At 39.5% G+C, this 18,921-nt stretch overlaps 2 protein-coding genes across 2 annotated transcripts; both read left to right on the top strand.

Annotated features, from left to right (window-relative positions):
• Positions 1–5,602: 5,602 nt before the first annotated feature.
• Positions 5,603–7,159, top strand: LOC127123205 (uncharacterized). The gene has a single exon (XM_051053448.1). It carries the CDS (start codon positions 5,603–5,605, stop codon positions 7,157–7,159), a length of 1,557 nt encoding a protein of 518 aa, XP_050909405.1.
• A 3,764-nt stretch (positions 7,160–10,923) lies between these two features.
• Positions 10,924–11,508, top strand: LOC127123204 (uncharacterized). Its single transcript, XM_051053447.1, has one exon. It carries the CDS (start codon positions 10,924–10,926, stop codon positions 11,506–11,508), a length of 585 nt encoding a protein of 194 aa, XP_050909404.1.
• Positions 11,509–18,921: the final 7,413 nt, after the last annotated feature.

Genomic DNA, 18,921 nt, shown 5'->3' with positions numbered 1-18,921 from the left:
TCATTGTACAAACTCATCATGCATATTTATTTACTTGTTATTTATTTTATTGTCATCATACATTAAAAACAACAAAAACATGATAAAATGATAAGACCAAAAATATTCACTCCACTCTTAATCAACTTGGACTTAGAGGATTCCATTTAGGACCTTTGCTTGGAGGCCTTCATTTACTTTTTGTGATACTTTATAAACCTTGTATTTTCGTCTGTAACTTACATGCATGTTGTAAGAATAGAATCATGGTACCATCTTAGGGGGACATGTTTGTAAAACCATTATCCTTTGTTTAGCTTAGGTAACTTTTGCACACAAAAGGCTTTCTCTTGGGATACCTTACAATAAGACCCTTTAATTTCTTGTTGGTTACTTTGCATTCATGTTGCATAAGCCAAAATCCATAATCAAATAAAACAAACCCTTGATTCAATGTCAAGTGGCATTTTCATAGTCAAATTCAAAACACTTAATAATTATGATTGTTATTGTGCGCCACGAGCCTTAAGTGGTTGAGAATGAGTAAGAATGGAGCATTTTTACCCTTACTCTGATTATTTTGGATGCAAGACGCTTGCCTTGTTGTCTAGAATAATCACCTCCACCCATAGACTTTAGTACAATACAATCACAAACATTATTTCATAAGACCCTATTCAAGGTAAAAAAAACACAACTCATCAAACTCATTTTTGTGTGCCTTAGGGCATCATCCTGAAAACCCTTTTCTCAAAGGTAAAATCAACCAACACATCAATATTTTCTACTCCGAACTACAGAGCTCTGATTCCTCATCCCTGAATGAGTGATATGTAGGCACAAGGGCCTCAATCCTTGGAGAGCACTATAATAACAAAAACACCCCCTATTTTCACACACACTCTTTTGAAAATAAAACAATGATAGATAAATCCCCATGTGTGTAAAACAACTTAAATGGTTCCCATGGAGTACCATGGACGTGAAGAGTGCTAATATCTTTCCCTCGTGTAACTGGCTTCCGAACCCAAATCTAGGTTGCGAGATCAATTCCTTATTCTCTTTTAGCGCTTCCCATGCGCGTCTCCTTTCCGAGGGTTTTATCGACTATTTCCCCTCTCCACTCCGATAGAGGTAAACTAAATAAAATTTGGTGGCGACTTTTATGATTTTGCCTCTCTTTGGTATCTCTTTAGTCCTGGTTTCGTTATCGTGAAATCCCAGTAGCAACAGTTGGCGACTCTACTGGGGACACCAAAATTCCCTAAGTAAGTCTAGCCTAGTTTGGGTTGTTTCTGTATATATTTCTCTTGTTGCTAACCTGTACATATTTTCTTTGTTTGCCTATTGGTCCGAAACATTGGCTCTATGACGAAGAAATTTTGGAAGCAATAATGATTGCAAACAAAAACCTTGTGCGAAAGGTTCTCCACCCGAGTCTGAGACTTTTTTTTGCTTGAGATAGGAGACGTTGAGTAGTATTGGTCCGCGAGGTGCCTTCCTCGTTAGGGCCATACGAGAACCTCACTTAGTGGTAGATTCTCTTTAGGGGATTGATGATCGTCATGCTTTCGGCATAAGCATATTTTCTTTTACTAGATTCAATGACCCTAAGACCCATTTTAGAACCTTTAAACTATGGTTAGCCTAGACCGATGGTCGCGTAGTATAGGCCACCGAGGTACCTTCCTCGTAAGGGTCGATACGAAGATCTCACTTAGAGTAGATGACTTTGATGGAGCAGTCGCCTGGAAAGTAAATTAACATAAGCGACTGACAATCAAGGAAGTCCATGACTCTATGGCCAGTGTCTTACACCCAATTTTCCAAAAGCCTTAGATCACACAAAGCGAGAACCTTGGTTTACTAAGCAGTCAGTATTAACTCCATGCTTTGTCACGATGGTCAAAAACCATGAACCCATGCCTAAAATCCTGTTGAAATAATAAACCAATCATTCGTTCATACATTCATTCATCATCAAAATAATAAGAAAAACTCTTAAAATTTTTGTTTGTTCGAACGCAGAAATACAAGACTATTTTCTGACACAATCATGGATACTTCAACAAGGAAAAACACCTCTACTTTCCGCTTCAAGAGTCCCGACATCTGTTCATTGAAGGTCCTCTGCTCAAAGGTCGTAGCTATGAAGGACAACAAGTTTAGAGCTAATTTTGGGAACATCATAGATATTCTAACCGAGAAGGTTGACTATGGTGCCATCACTATAACGTCCCAATATTATGACGTCCCTTTAAGATGCTTCACTTTCCCCGACTTCCAAATCTCTCCAACCTTGGAAGACCTCGAGAGACTCCTCAATCGACCAATCAAAGAGTACAACCCTTTCCCGAAGTTGGAAGAAGGCTTTTGTTTAACCGAGCTCTCACTCACCTTAGGTATCAAAGCCAACAAGCTAGTGGAAAGTTGGAGCGTTAAAGGATCCGTCAAAGGTTTAACCCAAAAGTTCCTAGAAGCCCATGCTTGGGAAATGATAAAAAAGGAAGACCCGACTTCTGTAGTGCAACCTTGGCACTTTTCATTCATGAAATTGTCCTCTTCCAAACTGTGGACAAGTTCATGGATCATTTAGTAGTTGAAGTTTTTCTAACAAAGAATCCGGTGCCCATTTTACTTACCGACTTCTACCATACCTTTCATACAAGGAATGAGAATAAGGGAGGTATTTTCCTCTGTTGCGCTCCTATGTTACATCTTTGGATGAGGGCCCGCATACCTCAAAGTGGACCCTTTACTGAAAACAAACTAACATTTCCGCAAAGGTTCGCATCTCTCTCAGCTAACTCAATTCTATGGTATAAGAGAGGGTGGGATACAAAGGACGTCATCGCAAGATGTGGTGAGTTCTCTAACGTGCCCTTAATAGGAACGTAAGGTTGCATTAACTACAACCCTGTTATACTCAAGAGACAACAAGGGTACGCCATGACGAGTCCTCCCGAGGAAAGAGATTTCATTTCATTTGTCATCAATACCGTGGATCCTCTTAATTCAAATGTGAAAAGAGTGAGAAAAGCTTGGACAAGCATAATCCGTATTGAACATGAATGGGGTAAGAAAAACATCCTATCCAAGGAACCTTACTATGTGTGGGTAAAAGAGAGGGCTAGGGTTGTTAAGATGTTGTTTCTGTTTGATCCTTCTTCATTTCCGTTGATGCCCGAGCCTGAGCCTATCCTACAAGAGGACATGGACAAACTTGCCATCCAAATCAAAGAGCTTGAGTTGGAAAATACTCAATTAGACTCCAACTCAATCGTGCCAAGGAACGTAACCACGTCTTGGAGGATAAGGGTAAGCAAGTTTGTGAGAAATTTCAAGATAGCAAGAAGAGGCTCCGATTAGTCGAGGGACAAAGAGTTTGGGTTGGTGGAGATCTACAAGGAGCTAATTCTGAGGTACACTTCTGTAGTGACGAGTTGAATCGAGCGTCCTGAATCATTAAGAACCTTGAAAATACTGTCGAGAGGTCTAATGCCATGAAGAAGGAAGCGAGGGAAGATTATGAGGTCCATATTCTCGAATTAAGGACCACTCTAAAAGAGTATAAGGACTTTATAGCCAAGGAACAACTAGAGAAAGAAAACATTCACCGAAGCTTCATGTGTGAGTAGTTCAACCTTGGACGAGCTTGCGAGCAAATCAAAAACTTGAAGAAGGGAATCTATGACCAAGCCTATGTAGAGTTGTAAAACAACTGTAGACATTGGGAGGAGCGTCGCCATGGATTCGAAGCTCCTATTTCTCAAAGGGATGAAATCATCCATAATCTCCAAGCCCTTTACGAAGAATGGAGGGACAAGTACACTAACATGACGGTATTAACTAATTATGCCTTTCAAGACTTTCCCAACAAGTTGAAGGAGGTGGACCTGATCATGTGCCCAGATAACACCCCCGAAGAGGTCTACCACTTCGTCAAGTTCTGCAAGAGGACGATGGCCAAACTCATCACTGACATTGAGGCTCTCTGTAAATCTCAAGGGGTCACTTTTAGGTTGGATATCTAGTTGGTTTATTTGCTTTTGTTACTTGTATTTTGCAACTCCTATGTATTGCAATCTATTTCCCCTTCAAAGGATGAATGAATAAGCTTTGTGATTTTCTCTATTGTGTTTTCCTTTATTTATCATTGTGAACATGAATCGCCAAGTAGTTTTTGCAATGAATAAACACGAATAACTAAAAGAGCTTTGCTTTAACATAAAACGAAAAAAAACATTCATGCATCATTTGCATCTTTCGAAACACAAAAACATAAAAAACTCATCCATCCAACCTTTTTTTTCTGACCAGAACCAGTCTCTAAAGCTGACTTTCCGGTACAATACATGAAGACATTGACAAGCTATCATAGAGCAACTCCAAGAGAACCAAGTTGTCATTCAAGAGGAAGTATCCCAGGTGCGATCCTAAATGCGGCAGTTCATGGAGACTATTCAAGTAGTCGCAAGAGGCCAAGAGGTCATGGAAAAGATGCAAGAAGAAATGAATCAATGTGCCAACACTACCAATCCTCTTACCCCTCCAATGGTTAAGAATCCAACTACAGTTCCTCAAGTTGATCCTCCAATTAACATTAATGCACCTGGTGGTGTTCCAAACGGAAATCCTCGTCCTCATGTTTTTGAGATAGACGACCAACACGATGCATTCTTCAGCCCAAAGGTTGCTTCTAAGGATGACGCCTTTGGTTTAGCAACCAACGAGGTGGAGAGGAAGGTAAAGGCTATCGAGGAAAAGCTCAAGGCAATGGTGAACACTGATGTTTTGGGCCTTGATGCAGCAGAAATGTGCCTGGTACCTGGGGTCATCATTCCAGCCAAGTTAAAAGTTCCAGACTTTGAAAAATATAAGGGAAATAGCGACCATATGACTCACATTAGGGCATACTGCCGAACGATGGCTTCTTATTCCAGCGATGATCAACTTTTAATGTATTTTTCCAAGATTCCCTCAATGGGGCATCTTTGGATTGGTATATGCACTTGAGGGCAACCATATATACATATGGAGGGAAATGGTTGAGGCATTCCTCGAGCACTATCAGTACAACACTATTATGGCACCTAATCGCACGCAGTTGCAAAATCTGACTCGGAGGTCTGAGGAGTCCTTCAAAGAGTATGCCCAATGATGGAGGGAATTAGCTGCTAGGGTACAACCCCCATTACTAGAAAGAGAATAGGTCGACATGTTTATGGGAAACTTGCAAGGTCCATACCTTGATAGAATGGTAGGGAGCACCTCTTCAGGCTTTTCTGAGTTGTTCTTAGCCGGTGAAAGAATAGAAAATACAATTAAAATGGGAAATATCCAGAAGTCTGTCAGTACTTCCAGTGCATCAAAGAAACCTTTTGTTCCCTAAGGTAAAAAACGAGAAGGCGGGACCAATGCCACCTCTATCATTCGAACAAGAAATGCCTCTTATACCCAAGTAGCCTCCATAGCTCCCGTTAAACCAACTCAACAACATCAATGCTACCAACAACCACAACAATAACGTTATCAATAACAACCGCAACGTCAGCAACAATAGTATCAACAACAACCACAACAAAGGATGCAAAGACCCGATAGAAGATTTGACACATTTCTTATGCCGTATAGCCATATTCTACCATATTTATTGAGGGGATCACTTGTACAAATAAGGGAGTTAGGACTCGCACCAGCGGTTCTTCCTCCCAATTGTGATGCAAATTCCCGCTGTGAGTTTCATTCTGGCGCTCCTAGGTATTCGATCGAGAATTGTAAAGCATTAAAGTACAAGGTTCAAGATCTTATTGATTCTAAGGCAATCACGTTCTCCCCCAAGGGGCCGAATGTAAATAACAACCTGATGCCCCCTCATAACAATGCAGTCGTGAATATGATGGAAGCTGACAATGGAAGGAGATTGATGTCCTGTGTGGACGAGTTAAAAACACCACTCATCAAGATCAAAAATACTTTAATGAGGTATAATGCATTTCCCATTTGTAGTAATGACTGTGAACACTATCTGATTAACCCGCAACAATGTAGAACATTGAAGTCCGTCATACAACAATTAATGGGCCAAGGGATTTTGGTGGTAGACTACCCGTCCATAAAAGAAGATGTGTCTACCCTTAAGATACCATACGAAAAAGACCCTCCTCTACAAATTCCATATGATTTCTATCAGTTAACTATGTCAACAAATCCTGTTACTCCAATCATAATAATAGTTCCCGCCACATTCCCGTATGTTGACACCAAGGTAGTTCCATGGATGTATGACACCTCAGTCTACATTCATGGTCAGAAGATTCAAGAAGAGTCGTTGAAGTCTAGTGATCCAATGATCAATATCACTGGCACTGGCGGAATTACGAGAAGCGGAAGGATATTTGCACCAACGCCCATTCCAATTGGAACTATCAATCCTTCAACTTCAGACAAAGGAAAACAAATTGATGGAGCTCAGCAAAGACAAAACCCTGCACCATCCAATGAAGTAGGCGAGTTCTTATGCATTATCAAGAAGAGCGGTTATCAAGTACTTGATAAGCTTAACCAGACACCCTCGAAGATCTCGATGTTGTCTTTATTAATGTGCTCGGAGGCCCATAGGGATGCTTTGGTAAAATTTCTTAGGACATCTCATGGACCGCAAGAGATCTCAGTTTGTCAGTTTGAAGGGGTAGTTAACAATATCGCTACTAGCTTAAGCTTGGTGTTTAGTGATGAAGAGCTTCCCGTCGAGGGGAGGAATCATAACAAGTCTCTCCATATTTCTATTGAGTGTGTGGACACAGTCCTATCAAGAGTTTTGATAGACACTGGGTCTTCCCTCAATGTTATGCCTAAGAGCTCTTTTGCTAAGCTAACTGTTGAAGGACTTGTCATGAAGTCGAGTGAGCTTATAGTAAGAGTATTTGATAGGACTAGGAGGAATGTAATCGGTGAGGTAAATTTTCCTATGAAGATTGGTCCCCATACTTTCCTTATCACTTTCTTCATAATGGACATCTATCCAGCCTACACTTGTCTGCTTGGAAGGCCTTGGATCCATTTTTCTGGTGCAGTCACTTTAACGCTCCACCAAAAATTGAAATTCTTAGTTGATGATAAACTAATTGTTGTTGAGGGTGAGGAGGACATTGTGGTAAGTCACCTTGCATCTTTCTGATACGTTGAAGGAGAAAGGGAGATAAGGGAAGTCCCGTTCCAATCATTTGAAGTTATCAATGTTGAAATGGTTTGCCCAACAAAGGATGAATCAAAGGATGTTGAATCTCCAATGGCATCTCCTAAGGATAACCTGACCATCATAAAGGATGGATACCCCCAAGGATGGGGAAGATTGCTTGAACTTTCTGCCAATAAGGACCGTACCGGTTTAGGATACAACTCCCAGAATTTGAAGAAACCCGCGCCGATAGCTACAAAGGGATCCATGCTCCCGTTATCTCAAAACTTCTCTAGCGCCGGTTACCTTGATGATAATCGTATTTGTGTCGTGGAATAAGACGAAGAAGAAGATGCGAGATTGATCTTCACAAAGTCTGATGGAAAGGGGGCCACCAAATGGACCGAGATTGAAATACCTAAAGTGACCCTGATTAAAATGTAATTCCCAATGTTGTTGTCCTTCCTTTTTATCAAAAGAACCCATGTCAAGCCCAACGCATGGGGAAACCATTTGTAGGGCCTCATCAAATTTCCTTATTAATCATTAATGAAAAAGGTTCATGTTCGCAATCAATTTTGAGATCCTTGTCTTTCATTTATTTCACCTTTTTTCAAAATGGCAATTTTATTAGTTTTTTTTTCAAATCACGATTTCTTTTAAATCAATAAAAGTGGTGAACCTTAAATCATGCAGATCATCCTCGACAACCACCAATGATAATTCTGCTACAGTCTCACTTTGACAACCCGATTAATCAAGCCGATGAAGAGTGTGAAGAAGAGGCCGAACTCCCTGAAGAATTGGCAAGGCTGCTCAAACAAGAGGAAAAATTCATCTAGCCACACGAAGAATCAATGGAAGTAATCAACCTTGGGATAGACGAGGAAGAAAAGAAGTCCGAGTTGGCTCTGCTCTACAAGACGAGGTAAAGGCCAAATTGATCGAACTCTTGAAGGAGTACAAATATGTGTTTTCATGGTCATACCAAGACATGCCCGGCCTCGATACCAACATTGTGGTCCACCATCTTCCTCTAAAAAAGAATGCCCTCCAGTAAAGCAAAAGCTACGAAGGACCCGTCCCGATATGGCTGTTAAAATCAAGGAGGAGGTACAAAAACGGCTCAACGCCGACTTCCTAGCAGTCTCCAATTATCCTCAATGGATTACTAACATTGTGCTTGTACCTAAGAAGGATGGCAAAGTGAGAATGTGCATAAATTATAGAGATCTAAATAGAGAAATTCCCAAAGATGACTTTCCACTACCACACATTGACGTGCTAGTAGACAATATTGATCAATTCTCTATTTTCTCTTTTATGGATGGTTTCTCCGGTTATAACCAGATCCACATGGCTCAAGAAGATATGGAGAAAACCACTTTCATAACACCATGGGGCACCTTTTGTTACAAGGTGATGCCTTTTGGATTGATGAACGTTGGCGCCACATACCAACGAGCCATGGTCACTCTCTTTCACGATATGATCCACAAAGAGATTGAGGTCTACGTCGACGACATGATAGCCAAGTATCAAACCAAAGAGGAACACCTTGTCAATCTAGAAAAGCTGTTTGAGAGGCTGGGGAAGTTCAAATTGAGACTTAATCCCATCAAATGTACATTTGGGGTAAGATTCGGCAAACTGCTAGGTTTTATCGTCAGCCAACGTGGCATTGAAGTAGATCCCGAGAAAGTAAAGGCCATACAAGTTATGCTTGCACCCAAAGCCGAGAAGGAAGTCTGAGGATTCCTAGGTAGGTTGAACTACATTGTGTAAAGACAAAGAGTCAGACAACATACGATCGCAAGTTTCGATGATGACAATAGACCATCATGCATGTCTACAAACAAATGAAACACATTACCCACCATATCCTTTTCTACGTTTGTCTAAACCTATTATAATGATCAAAAACATATGTGGACAAAGTGTGATCATGACGAAATGCATGAAAATCACAAAACACAGTTTTATGCAGATTTGAAGGCCTTGAGTCGACCATAGGGGTCAGCTCAAAGCTCACGGGTCAGCGCAAAGCTCAGCAGAACTGAGATTGGTCAGCGCATGCCTCTTTGCATCGACCATAAGGGTCGGCGCTAAACTCACGGGTTAGCGCAAAAATTCCTTGAGTCGACCAGATGTCAGCGCATGGCTTAATGAAGTTATCCTGGGTCAGCGCATGGAACCATGGGTCGACCATAGGGGTCGGCGCATCACTCACGGCTCAGCGCACGCCGACCTATGGTCGACCGCTCGTGCGTAAACTCAGTTTTCTGAGTTATTTCCACTGTTTGAAATTCTGTTATTTTTAATTGGTTTTGTCAGTTACTATATATAGAAGTTAAAACACTTTTATTAACCAACATTTGCTAATCTGAGTTCAAGTGTTCAAGGAAACAAGAAAGAGTGAAAAAGGTGTCCAAGACTCATCATCTTCATCTTCAACATTTCACAACACATCAACTGCACATAATTACTTTTGATGTCGTTCGTGATCGATTAAAGGTGATAAGGTTCGAAGCTGTGATCGAAGAATCCGGTTCGAGTTGAAGCTTGTGGCAGGTTCTTTCTTGAATAAAACCGTTAGGGTTTTGTCCTCCAATACGGATTTGTGTTTGGGGGTTTTTGCACGAATCGCTTCATCAATATTCAGCCGAGCGAAGGTGATTGAGAAGAGGAAGTCTTCATCAGTCTAGTAGCGGATTCGGTGACATTGAAGTGAAGGATTCGGGTTCGACTCGTTGTGTTTGAGATCAGCCGGGCCGAGGGTTTGAAGAACGGAAGATTCTTCAACAAAGGGGCTGGAATCGGAGGTCTAGCATCAACGATCGAAGGTCTTGATTCATCTTGAATCAAGGAGCAAGGATAGGAAGCATCATTCAACACATTGAAAGTTCTGTTGTTTACAAGCTTTGCAATCCTTGTATAAACGGTTAAATTTCACAGGTGATATCTAATTAATCATCTCAATTCTATTTTTAGAATTGAGGGCAGACGTACCCCGAAGCGAGGACGGCGGGGGAACTGCCTCATCAAATCTTTGTCTTCTTTAATTTTCTGCATAAGTGATTTTCAGCTTAAAAATTAAGTGATTTTAGTTTAAGCAATTTTACCAAACTTTGATATAAGTTGAGTAAGAAACTAAAACTGCTGTTTGAATACAAAGTACAATAGTTTATTGTACTAGATAAAATTGAACTACTTACTCAACTCAAATATCTCTTGGAGTGTATGCACACCAAGTGTTTGTGAATTTGCATAAGCCAAAGTTGTCTTAAGTTTGCACTCAGTTTAACTTGGTATTTTGGATCATTGGAACTAGGCTTGCTAGTTAGTGAAATATATCAATTGAGTGTGCAAATAGTGTAGTAATTAGTATTTCATTTTATCTCTACTCCATTAGCTTAACGCATATCCGGTTTTCCAATAACGGTTCGTTTTAGACTAAAATTTTCCTCGGCTGCTTCCAGACTTAAAACAATTTTTACAACCAATTTTCTTTTAAATTGGTAGCGCCGACTCAAGTTTTTAATTGGGATCTATTCAACCCCCCCTTCTAGATTCGTGCCATAGTCTAACACATTGCTAGGTTCATATCTCACCTTACTGCCACTTGTGATCCAATCTTCAAATTTCTTCGAAAGGATCAAGCCATCATTTGGAATGATGATTGCCAAGACGCATTTGAGAAAATAAAGGAGTATTTGCAAGAACCTCCTGTGTTAATGTCTCATGTACCTGGTAGACCATTAATTATGTATCTCCCCGTGCTCGAAGGATCTATGGGATGTGCCCTCAGCCAACATGGCGAGACTGGTAGAAAAGAGCATGCAATATACTACTTGATCAAGAAGTTCACTAATTACGAGAGCAGGTATTCGATGCTTGAAAAGACTTGTTGCGCACTAGCATGGGCTGCCAAACGTTTAAGGCAATACATGCTCACTCATACAACATTGTTGATCTCTAAGATGGATCTTGTCAAGTACATCTTTGAGAAGCCGGCTCTAACCGGTAAAGTAGCCCGATGGCAAATGGCTTTAACCGAGTACGATATCAAACATGTCACTCAAAAGGCCATCAAAGGGAGTGTATTGTCCTATTATCTTGCACAACAGCCATTGGAGGACTACCAGTCTATACGTTTTGAATTCCACGACGAGGATATCATGTTGATTAGGGATTGCAACATCCCCGGTCCCGAGGAAGGACCCGAGCCTAGATCTCGATGGACCTTGGTTTTTGATGAAGCTTCTAATGCTCGTGGCAATGGCGTGGGGGTAGTAATCACTTCCCCGACTGATTTCCACCTCCCCTTCACCGCCAGATTATGTTTCTAGTGTACAAACAATGTGACCAAATATGAGGCTTGTATCTTTGGTATTGAAGCTGCTATCGATCTTAGGATCAAAATCCTGGAAGTCTGGGGAGATTTAGTCTTGGTAATCAGCCAAGTCAAAGGAGATTGGGATACTAGAGATCATAAGCTCATTCCTTACAAAGAGCATGTCTTAAAACTAGTCCCCTACTTTGACTAAATTACATTCCACCACATCCCTCGAGAAGAGAATCAACTAGCTGATGCCTTGGCAACTTTGGCGTCCATGTTTAAACTTAAGTGGAAGAACGAAGCGCCATCCTCTCACCTGAACTACTTGAACGAGCCTGCTTACGGTCTGGCAGGAGATGACGAAGCTGACGGTCATCCTTGGTTCTATGACATCATGGAATTCTTAGAGAACCAAGAGTACCTTGTGGACGCATCCATCACCGACAAGAAGTATCTTCGGAAACTATTATCCAAATTCTTCTTAAGGGGAGGGGTATTATATAAGAGAAATTATGATTCGGTTTTACTTAGATGTGTGAACAAGTAAGAAGCAAACCAGATTATAATGGATATTCATGAAGGATCCTTTGGGACACATGCCAGTGGGAGAACTATGGTAAAGAAAATCTTAAGGGTCGGCTACTATTAGATGACTATGGAGATTGATTGTCATCGCCACATCCAAACCTTCCATAAGTGCTAGATCTACACCGATAATATCCATGTGTCGCCGACGTCTCTTAATGTCCTAATATCACCTTCGCCTTTCGCCATGTGGGGCATTGTCGTGATCAGACGCATAGAGCCAACTGCCTCAAATGGACACTACTTCATCCTTGTATCCATTGACTACTTCACAAAATGGGTAGAAGCAGCCTCATACGCCAACGTTACCAGACAAGTGGTGACCCGATTCCTCAGGAAAGAAATCATTTATCGTTATGGGGTCCCCAACAAGATCATTACTGATAATGGATCTAACCTAAATAATAAGATGATGAAGGAGCTATGTCGAGATTTCAAGATCGACCACCATAACTCATCACGTTATAGGCCTAAGATGAATGGCAATGTTGAGGCAGCTAATAAAAACATCAAGAATATCGTGCAAAAGATGGTGGAAACCTACAAAGATTGGCACGAAATGCTCCCGTTCGCATTACAGGCTATCGTACTTCCGTATGCACTTCCAGTGGGAAACTCCCTTCTCCCTGGTGTATGGCATGGATGTAGTCTTGCTAGTCGAAGTAGAGATTCTTTCCTTAAGGATTTTGATCGATGTTAAGCTTGATGAGTTTGAGTGGGTACAAGCTTAATTCGACCAACTAAACCTCATTGATGAGAAGCGCCTGGCATCCATCTGCCACGGCCAACTCTATCAAAAACGCATAAATAGGGCACAAGACAAAAAGGTTTTCCCCCGCAGCTTAAAGGCCGGAGACCTCGTATTGAAAAATATTCTCCCAATCCATACTTACCCAAGGGGAAAATGGACGCCAAACTACGAAGGCTTGTATGTTGTAAGAAAGGTCTTCTCCGGAGGAGCCTTAAATGTGGATGGTGAAGACCTTCCATCCCCGATAAATGCGGATGCAGTCAAAAAATACTATGCCTAAAAAAAAGAGAAAACTCGATATGTTGAAAACCCGAAAGGGCAACTTATGCAAAAAAAAATGGGTATCCTGGTAGATTGAAAACCCGAAAGGGAGGTCTAGGGAAAAATTAGGGATTTAACAAAAGCATGAGGTTGCATCCCGCAAGGAATCTTTCTTCATTCCCCAACAAATCAATTCGGTGGGTCCCCCAGCAAGTCAATCCTATCACCCTCCTTCTGAAAGCAAGATCGAAGGACGACCAAAGGCATAAAGGCTATAGCAGAGTTAGAATTTGGTGGAAAGCCAAGATGTTTCATTGCCATTACAATTATCATTTTTCTTTTCGCAATCTCCTTTTTAGGAATTGTTTTCCTTTGTACAAAATTCCCTATTTTGGGACCACTTGTCAATAAAAATCAGTTCCCTCACGTGTGCTCCATATTTTTACTTTTCCTACTTTGTCTGCGAAATATGACCTTTTAAAATAAAATTACATGGGAAATTTTCGATTAAAAGACACTTTTTAAAAAAAACTATAAGGGAGACAATATCGAATTACATTTCTTTCAGAAATTTGCTAAAGGTAATCAAAACACATTTCCAACCCAAGGGCGCCACACAGTTCTTTGGACTAGACCGATCATTTTCTCTCCCCATCGGGAATTCTCAAATAATACTTTCAATGCTTGCTTGGATGTCGAGCTACAATTTCTCAAAGTACCGGAAAGTCATTACACTTTCCCAATCACCCTTTTAAGCCCAATCACCATTGGCATGACCCAAATACACTCCCCCACGAAGCCTAATCATACTTGGCATAACTTGCAAACCCTGTGTTTCATACATTCCCCCGTGAAAGCCCAAACACACATTGACATACATAACATCACATCATAAGTATCTGCTTAACTTAGTCAGATTAATTCGTCAGAGTTTGGAATTTCCCAACCAATGTTAGGATTTTCCCTAATAAATGTTCATCCTCAAACACAGTCGCACGTTCCAGCCGTTGCTAGGAATCATCGCCAAACAGTTTTGCCTCACTTCGAGTTTCCCCAAAGGAGTCAAGCATTCTAGCCGATGTTGAGAAACATCGATGTACTTCTTCTATGCCCATAAAGTCATCACCATATTTTCCAATCTCCCTGTAGAGTCAAGTATTCTAGCCGTTGCTAAGAATCGTCACTGAACTATTTGATCTTCCCGAAGAATTTCAGGTATTCTAGCCTTCGCTACAAATCGTCATTGTACCTTCGTGAAAAAATCGTATCTCCAGTCGAGTCAGGTATTCTAGCCATCGCTAAGAATCATCATTGTACCTTTGTGGAAAAAATTGTATCTCCAGTTGAGTCATGTATTCTATCCATCGCTAAGAATCGTCACTGTACCTTCATGGAAAAACTTGTATCTCTAGTTGAGTCAGGTATTCTAGACATCGCTAAGAATCGTCATTGTACCTTCGTGAAAAAATTGTATCTCCAGTCGAGTCAGTTATTCTAGTTATTGCTAAGAATCATCACTGTACCTTCGTGGGAAAAATTGTATCTCTAGTCGAGTCGGGTATTCTTGCCATCGCTAAGAATTGTCAATGTACCTTCATGGAAAAATTATATCTCTAGTCGAGTCAGGTATTCTAGCCATCTCTAAGAATCGTCATTGTACCTTTGTGAAAAAATTGTATATCCAGTCGAATCAGGTATTCTAGCCATTGCTAAGAATCGTCACTGATTTCGTTTGTTTGACCCCCAATAGATGTTTTGTGTTCCACCCGTTGCTAAAGAACACTATATTATTTTTCCTCCAGTCGTTACTAGGAGTGATCACCCTTTTTTTTTCATTCCCTAGTGAAGCTTTCTTCCCTAAACTTTATTGGGGCCTTTTGACATCAAACTTTTATCATTAAGAAGATACTTAGGATGCATACATCACATTGCATGCATAATCATCATAACCATGCATAATCCCTAAACAAATATTCACATTATCATCCTCCGACAGGGCAAATTTTTGGTTACTCTCATTAGTATTTAATCCTCTCTTACCTTGAATACATTGTAAGTCATCACTATCCATTTATTCAGGTCCGAGAAAATTAAATAAGGGCAGTTGTCATACCCCAAAATTCACCCTACCCACATACAACTTACTTTCGATCTATCATCCTACTCCCATACAACCTTCATATGATCAATGTCCCTATTACCCCTACATACATTCATCATGTCATCACCATACTTGCATTAACATCCAAAACCAAAGGCATGTTGCACGGGCTCAAGGCATGGTGTTCATACCTGAGAAAACACCGCCAAAACAGCATAAATTCATTTTTTGGACAGTGTAATCGATTACACCAACCATGGTAATCAATTACCTGGCTCAAAATCAGGCTCCCAGGCCATTTTTGATTCCTGTAATCAATCACACAAACCTTGGTAATCGACTACTGGGCAAAAATCAAGTTTCCATGCCATTTTTGGTGCGTGTAATCGATTACACCTATGAGGACAACAACAGTAACTTTGTTTTTTACAGAGTGCATTTTGGTTTACCCCCTTTTCCACTTACTTTTCCTATAAATAGAGGTACTATTTCCCCTTATTTTTCATGCTTCCTAGCCCCTAAAAGTTATGTCCAAGTACCATTCACATTCCTCTCCAAACCTAGGTCAAAACAAAAAAATCTTTCTCTCTCAAAAAGTCATCCCACCAACTTTTTTGTCCTCTTTCACATTTTTTTCCAAAACTTCTCACTCACAAATCATCCCCTTCACTAAGCTTCCATCCTAAATACTTTCAGCCCAAGCCCGTTTGCTTCACATTCAAGCTCAACACCCTTTCAACCTAGTTTTTTCACATCATTGGGTAATGATTTTAGCTTAAACTTTGTTAGCTTTTTGGTTCTGTTTTGTGTTGAAAATGGTTGTTTGTTCTTGGTTGATCTTTTGAGAGAGTTTAGATTCAAGCTTGAAAAAAATGGTTAACTTTGGTTAACCCACTTTTTTTGAGTTTCTTGCTCTTCCTACCTTTTTACTCACCTTTTCTAGTCTTGCTTTATTATTTTTGTTATCATTTTCTCTTATTGTGGATTTGTTGTTGTATTTGTTTGGTTGATGAGGTCTATTAGATCATGGCCATGGTTGTTTAAAGTTGATTAAATCTTCAATGTTTCAAACCTACTAATGGTTGATCAATAGATCATTTATGATACTTTGAGGCATTGATAGATTGTCTTTATTTCAACCATATTTGAGTCATTTGATGCATAGATGAAACCATGTCTTTACATTAACTTGCTAATCCATTTGCTTATTGTTACTAACTACTAACTACTAACTCCTAACATTTATATTATTGCACTTTAATTCCTTGAAATTTATTTTATTATTCATTTTATTTCATTTTCTTTATGTTTATGTTCACTAACTACTAACTTCTAACATTTATATTATTGCACTTTATTTTCTTGCAATTTATTTCATTGTTCACTTTATTTCAAGTGTTTTATGTTTATGTTTATTGTGATCTAACTATATGATTTACATTATGCTAATTTATTTTCTACCTTATTATCTTGCTAAATTAAAAAGAGTAAAAATAAAAGGAAGAGAAAAATCATATTCTTTTTTAAAAAAATATTGATATGTGGACTTAGGGTTGCATAACTTTCTTTGTTATAAATCTATTGATAGTTAATTTTGTAATCATCTTCAATACTTTTCATCAATGATAAGCTATCCCTTAATGTGTCATATTTTGAGACTTTTTGACCTATGAAAAATAATCCTAAAAAATATTCATTTTGTACATATTACTAACCACTCATTTTACTTCACTAACTTTGTTCATCATTAACCTTTGTTATTGTGATTTTGTTACCATTAACTTGTGGTTTATTTTGTTTCGTTTATATTCACTAATCATTATTATTGTAATATTGTCATTCTTTATCTTGTGATTTACTTTTATATCATTACCTTGTAATTTACATTCAAGTACTCATTATCATCATCATTGTACAAACTCATCATGCATGTTTATTTACTTGTTATTTATTTTATTGTCATCATACATTAAAAACAACAAAAACATGATAAAATGATAAGACCAAAAATATTCACTCCACACTTAATCAACTTGGACTTAGAGGATTCCATTTAGGACCTTTCTTGGAGACCTTCCTTTACTTTTTGTGATACTTTGTAAACCTTGGATTTTCGTCCATAACTTACATGCATGTTGTAAGAATGGCATCATGGCACCACCGTAGGGGGACATGTTTATAAGACCATTATCCTTTGTTTAGCTTAGGTCACTTTTGCACACAAAAGACTTTCTCTTGGGCTACCTTACAATGAGACCCTTTAATTTCTTGTTGGTTACTTTGTATTCATGTTGTATTATCCAAATTCCATAATCAAATAAAACAAACCCTTGATTCAATGTCAAGTGGCATTTTCATAGTCAAATTCAAAACACTTAGTAATTACGATTGTTATTGTGCGCCACGAGCCTTAAGTGGTGGAGAATGAGTCAGAATGGAGCATTCATACCCTTACTCTGATTATTTTGGACGCAAGACGCTTGGCTTCTTTTCTAGAATAATCACCTCCATCCATAAACTTTAGTACAATACGATCACAAACATTCTTTCATAAGACCCTTATTCAAGGTAAAAAACAACACAACTCATCAAACTCAATTTTTTGTGCCTTAGGGCATCATCTTGAAAACCCTTTTCACAAAGGTAAAATCAACCAACATACAAATATTTTCTACTCCGAACTACGGAGCTCCGATTCCTTATCCCCGAATGAGTGATACGTAGGCACAAGGGCCTCAATCCTTGGCGAGCACTATAATAATAAAAACACCCCCTTTTTCACACATACTCTTTTGAAAATAAAACAATGATAGATAAATCCCCATGTATGTAAAATAACTCAAATGCTTCCCATGGACCTGAGGGGTGCTAATACCTTCCCCTCGCGTAACCGACTTCTGAACCCAAATCTCGCTTGCGAGACCGATTCCTTATTCTCTTTTAGCGCTTCCCGTGCGCGTATCCTTTCCGAGGGTTTTATTGACTATTTCCCCTCTCCTCTTCGATAGAGGTAAACTAAATAAAATTCGGTGGCGACTCTTCTGATTTTGCCTCTCTTTGGCATCTCTTTAGTCCCGGTTTCATTATCGTGAAATCCCGATAGCGACAAACACAACACACAATAGTCCCACCACATTTAAAATTCCTCAAATGCAAAGATAAATACATGTCACCCAACAGAGTCGGAACAAGATTTCCAATCAAGAAGAATCTAATGGCGTTAACATCAACGAAATCGTCAATGTTAGGGAACAAAGTTAAATCGTAGATGATCAATACAAAGATGGCTTCAGAAGCATCAATGCTACCAGCCTGAGGAAAAACAATAGCTTTTCAAATGAGGAAATCAGAAGTCACCCCAAGAATACCTTATTTCTTCACCAAATGAGCATTAATCTCCGATTTCCTCAAATGAAGAGCTTCATTTATGACATGAGATCTGGAAGTCTCATCTAATCCACTAAAAGGCACTTTGTTAGATACGGGTATTCCCAAGAGATATGCCTACTCCTCTAATGTAGGCACAAGCTGATAATCAAGAAAGTGACGCATCGGCAGAGAGGATCATATAACTGAACCAAAACACTCAGAAGTCCTTCAACCACATCAGTAGACAATACAGACCAAAGCTTCCCATGACGTTGCTTGAAGTCCAAGGGATCTAGTACAAAGGATGACAACTTCCTTAGCTCTTTCAAATCAGGATATCTGAACTTTACTTCTTA

The sequence above is a fragment of the Lathyrus oleraceus genome, chromosome 2, assembly GCF_024323335.1.
Source record: "Lathyrus oleraceus cultivar Zhongwan6 chromosome 2, CAAS_Psat_ZW6_1.0, whole genome shotgun sequence".
Classification (NCBI taxonomy): domain Eukaryota; kingdom Viridiplantae; phylum Streptophyta; class Magnoliopsida; order Fabales; family Fabaceae; genus Lathyrus; species Lathyrus oleraceus.
Note: the sequence above shows the minus strand (reverse complement) of the source record. Positions and strands in the feature narration are given on the sequence as shown.